Source organism: Corylus avellana, chromosome ca10 (assembly GCF_901000735.1).
Source record: "Corylus avellana chromosome ca10, CavTom2PMs-1.0".
NCBI lineage: Eukaryota > Viridiplantae > Streptophyta > Magnoliopsida > Fagales > Betulaceae > Corylus > Corylus avellana.
In genome coordinates this window covers 14,909,900-14,915,053 of record NC_081550.1, presented here as the reverse complement: position 1 = coordinate 14,915,053, position 5,154 = coordinate 14,909,900, and the positions used below count along the sequence as shown (strand labels likewise).

The window sequence follows — 5,154 nt, the reverse complement described above, 5'->3', positions numbered from 1 at the left end:
TATTTATATAATGTCAAAACATTTTTCTTTTAAAAAAAGAAAAAGAAAAAGAAAAACTCTACAAACTGCTCTTATACAAGGTTCTCTCTGCCGTGAAGACACTGCCACCATGAAGAAAATAAATGGGTACAGAAAGATAATATAATAAATTGGTTTAATGTGAGCTTTTATCACCCATTACCCTAATTAAATAAACCATAATAATAATGGTCATGCAAAAGGCCATACAAGATAAGAACTAAAAAGTGCTTATAGTAATTAAACAAAGTACAAATACACAAATACGAAGAAAAGTAGGGTCATTACTGCAAGCAGACCCAATATTTTTCATTTTTATAACCCACCCCCCACTTTTCAACAAACCCAGTCTCTCTTCCAAGTTATCTCAGACCACTCTGTATCTCCTTTCTCTCTCACTCGCCGGACTCCGGCGACATGTTCGGCGGAAACAATTTTCCGGCTCAATATGCGACGACCCGAGTCCTGAGATCCGACCCGGCTTTCACACTTTTCGGTACGGGCATCCTTTTTTAACGTTCATCCTCTCTTCCGAACTCTGTTCGTTTTGTTTCTCTCCGCCCAAGGCGGATCCGAATAATCATCCGATTTGGATCCGAATAGCGTTTCTGTGTTTCAATCCGGATCCGAACGTCCTGTGCAATACTAATGGAGTACTATTATTGCTTCTTGTACTGTTCAAACCGAATACTTTTGCGTGTTTTGTAATATTTGTGTTAATTTCTCGTTTTTCATTGAATTTCAGATAACTCTGTTTGGATTGCTGGAAATCAGCTGAGAAAATTTGCCGGAAAATCCATATAACTCGGTGGTATAATCAGAACTCTGAATCTTATAGAGAGGATGCATGTGTTTCCATAGTCGATTGTTTGAGCTGAGATTGCATTAGTTTCGGTGAATGTGAGGAAAAAAAAAAAAATGGAAAATTTCTTTTCGGGTATACGTTAATTTGTTGAATTGATGGAAAGAATAAACACATGGAGACCGATTGCGTGCAAAGCTCGGTATTTGTTTTCGGGCTGTTGGAAGCATATTTAGGAATTGTGGTATAGAAGAAGTTTTTGGAGTCCTTTGTCAAGATTGAGTTTTGTATGAGAAATTTGATTGGTTTTGTTTGGGGGGTATAGTAAAGATTTGTTTTTGACATAACAATCAAAGCTTGTGGGGATTATTTTTGTGGAGGAGGAAGTCGCTGCTATTTCGAAAATGAATTCAGAGGGAGGAGTGAATGATGGCCGATGTCGATTCGGATCAAGTGATTCGCTTCTCCCGGGTCTTATTGATGATGTTGCGTTGAATTGCCTTGCTTTGGCAAGTAGATCCGACTATGCTTCGTTATCATGTATTAATACAAGGTTTAATGATTTAATTAAAAGTGGGTGTTTATATGAGTTGAGAAAGCAGTTGGGGTTTGTGGAGCATTGGGTGTATTTGGTTTGTGATCCAAGGGGGTGGGAGGCATTTGATCCTGTGAGAAAGAAATGGATGACTTTGCCTAAAATGCCTTGCGATGAGTGTTTTAACCATGCTGATAAGGAGTCCTTGGCTGTGGGTAGCGAATTGTTGGTCTTTGGTCGTGAGTTGATGGATTTTGCTATTTGGAAGTATAGTTTGGTACACTGTAGTTGGATTAAGTGTCCGGGGATGAACCGCCCTCGTTGTTTATTCGGATCAAGTAGCCTTGGTTCGATTGCTATTGTTGCTGGAGGCAGTGATAAAATTGGGAATGTTTTGCAATCTGCTGAATTATATGACTCTTCATCAGGTACATGGGAAATGTTACCCAGCATGCACACCCCGCGTAGATTATGCTCAGGCTTTTTTATGGATGGCAAATTCTACGTGATTGGCGGAGTGGGCGGAATGGCTAATCCCACTGCTTCATTGACTTGTGGGGAGGAGTATGATCCTCAGATGAGAAGATGGCGGAAAATAGATGATATGTATCCATTTGCCAATAGGGCCACTCAGGCTCCTCCTCTTGTGGCAGTTGTGAATAACCAGTTATATGCAGTAGAGCATTTGACCAACATGGTTAAAAAGTATGACAAAGTGAAGAACACCTGGGATGTGTTGGGAAGGCTTCCAGTCAGGGCTGATTTGGCAAATGGCTGGGGCCTGGCTTTCAAGGCTTGTGGAGAGGAACTTCTTGTGGTGGGCGGGCAACGAGGTCCCGAAGGTGAAGGAATTGTGCTCAACTCTTGGTCTCCTGATTCTGGGATCAAGGATGGAACCTTGGATTGGAAGGTTCTTGGTGTGAAAGAGCATGTTGGTGTGTTTGTGTACAACTGTGCCATTATGGGTTGTTGAAGATATGTTGGATCGACTGAAAGGAAGGTTCCAGTATCTGCAGTTCCACCTGGGCCTTGAGGGTGCTTCTGTGTGCATTTATCTTATTGACTAGAATTAATTGTCACTGAGATAGCTTTTGTCTAGCTGAAAATTTGGTGTTCTTTTCTTAACATGCTTGAATTTGAATGCATTTCTACTTTCATGTTTCTGCATTTTATTTGCTTTTGAGGGACTAAGTAGAGTCACTTGGTTAGTGCTTTGTTGTCTGTCTTAACTGTCAAAGTTCATCCACAGCCAACTTATTTATACCAATAAATTGAGAAGCCTTTTACATAATTATATGATGTTCAATTTTTGGTGCCTGATCTTTTAATGCTTCACGCTCTTTCCCATTTTTACTGCACATTTTCTGCACCAAAAGGAAGAAATGTTTTCTTCCAATAACTAGGTGTATCTTAGTGATTGTAGAAACAGAGCCCGCACTACTCATACTTTTGCTATTAGGTAACTTTTGCTTCATTCCGTCTTGTAAAAGTTGTAGTTGTGTATACTTTTATTCGTAACTGCTCATTTCTTTTCTTTTCAAACTCATGAGACACAGCTCTTACTAAAGAGCTTTGTAGGCTGCAACTCAAGAATAAATTGGCTCACTCATGAATTTATAGTGGTGAGGATTCTGGCTTATTCTTCACTTAGGCTGGCATTTTGAAGTTTATGAATACCAGGTTATGGGGCCATATATACATGTGTTTTCAGCTCAGTTGAGGGGCTTTTTTTTTTTTTTTTTTTTTCCTAGGTTGATGTGTTCCACAATGTGGTGGTCAGGATGAGGTTCCAATGAGGTGGTAAGATGTGAATTACACGCATCTCATTCCACTCTTAAAGTGGCCCTTTTGTTGAGGTTCAATGTTTCTGTTCTCCTGCTTATCTAGTTTCCCATTCTCTCTCAAATATCGTCCATGCAAAAACTGTTGTTGGTTGGGCTCTTTTTAACATGTATTCATTTCAATAATGTGGTGGACCTGCAAATAATATGCAACAAACATTACCAACCATATTATGATTGAGGGCTTGGGGTGATGATGTGTGGTGAAACTGTGTCCCAAATGATTTGTGGCTACAGACTGTTTTTGTGGGTTCAAACGTGTGAGATAATTGCGCAGAGGACATGAGTAAACTATAATCAATACCATCGGTTTGCCTTTTTTCTTTTTTGCTATTTATTCCCATTGCTGATTTCTTCTGTGAAATGACTTACAACGGTCCAAATTACAGGAAAAATGAATGAAATTGATGACTGATTCTGTTTTGTGGTTTGAAAGTCGGAAAGTTTGGGATGGGATGAGTCACATTAAATTGTTGTGGTCACTGTGATTTTCATTGGACTCTCATGGAATAATACATAGAAAACAACAAAAACGCTACTATTTCAGCAGACAGCAATGCAATCAAACCCTTGCCTTTTGTCTTATGCGAAGCTTTCTTTATGGGCAAAAAATATGATTAAAAGAGATGTAAAATCATATACACGGTTTCGAGAGCCAACCATTTCCACAATCAACGTGTGAATACATCGGTTAGGAAATTGCTTTGCCATGGGCAAGGGGTGTCCACCCGGTCCCAGATCATGGTTATTGGCCAAAACTGAAAACCCAGACCGAGGTATTTCGGTTATTGGTTTTAAGAAATCGGAACCGGGTCCCGGTTAACCGACTGGTTCTGGTTTGTAGGTCCGGATAACCAGGTTTTTAAATTTTTTTTTTTTTTTTTTTTTTCATGGTTTGGATTTTTTTTCCTGTGAAATCCTTGTATGAATTTGAAGACAAGTAATGTCGCTCATACAGTTATGTATAAGTCTTATAGATACATTCTCATGTAATGTGTTAAATTGTGTTATACCTACAGATACTACTTGTGCAGGCACTGCCTCTATATGTTTTTCTCTTTCTATTGCTTTTAGTTTATGATGGTTTTGTTTCACAAAGTTTTGGCTTTTGGTGATATGAGCTGAATTGTAGAAACTGTGTCTTTTGATTTAACTGAGTTTCGTAGGTTAACATCTTTTTTTTATCATCAGAATGCATGTTTACAACATGAGGAAATCGGATCCTAAATCTACAATTAGCTGTCAGATCCTATTCTAGATGTGTCGACAATCGGATTTTCAATGAGAAACAGAGGATAGACAAAATCAAGCAAAGGAAGTGAGGAACCCACAACTCAAAATCCCCAAAATATCAAATTAACGAAACCCATCATTTACCCCATCACCCAAAACTTAAACCCTAAATTTTTTCATCAAATTTCCTACACTTTCAAATCAACCAAACAAATATAAACACCCTAGGGTTATTAATATATAATTATATATTTAACAGGTACCTCGGTTATAACCGGGTGCGAAAAATCAGAACCGGAACTGGTTCCCCAGTTTCCCGGTATTTTTTGACACCCCTACATGGGCTACCATTCTGTTTGTGGGGTCTAAAGCATTTACATTTCAAATAATCCCTCTAAAATCTTTATTTATTTTTATTTTTATTTATAACAAATTACAGGCAATGTAATACGTTTGAAGATAATATATATAAAAAAGTAAAATCATATCAAAATTATAGATAAGCAAAACAGGCAAAAAGACAACGCAATCCATTGCAGTAATTTACACCACAGCCTTGGAAAGGATCCTGTTGGGTAATGGATCGGCCAATAAAAATCCAATGGGCCCAGCCCACTAGTAAAAGGCCCAGGCCAAGATTGAACCGGCCCATCGAGGGTAAAACTGGAAAGGAAGGTACAATGAGGAAAGCCACATTCACTAAAAGAACATGGTCAAGCTTGCAG

General features: G+C 38.6%; 1 protein-coding gene across 2 annotated transcripts; it reads left to right on the top strand.

Annotated features, from left to right (window-relative positions):
• The first annotated feature begins 349 nt into the window (after positions 1-349).
• LOC132164208 (F-box/kelch-repeat protein At5g60570) lies at positions 350-2,646 on the top strand. 2 transcript variants are annotated; one of them, XM_059574650.1, is made up of 2 exons: positions 350-514; positions 764-2,646. In XM_059574650.1, the coding sequence occupies exon 2, from the start codon at positions 1,225-1,227 to the stop codon at positions 2,326-2,328; it is 1,104 nt and encodes a 367-aa protein (XP_059430633.1). In that variant the 5' UTR covers positions 350-514; positions 764-1,224; the 3' UTR covers positions 2,329-2,646. The 2 variants fall into 2 exon arrangements, with proteins under 2 accessions (XP_059430633.1, XP_059430634.1); XM_059574651.1 differs by having other exon boundaries at positions 350-671.
• The last annotated feature ends 2,508 nt before the right edge of the window (positions 2,647-5,154 follow it).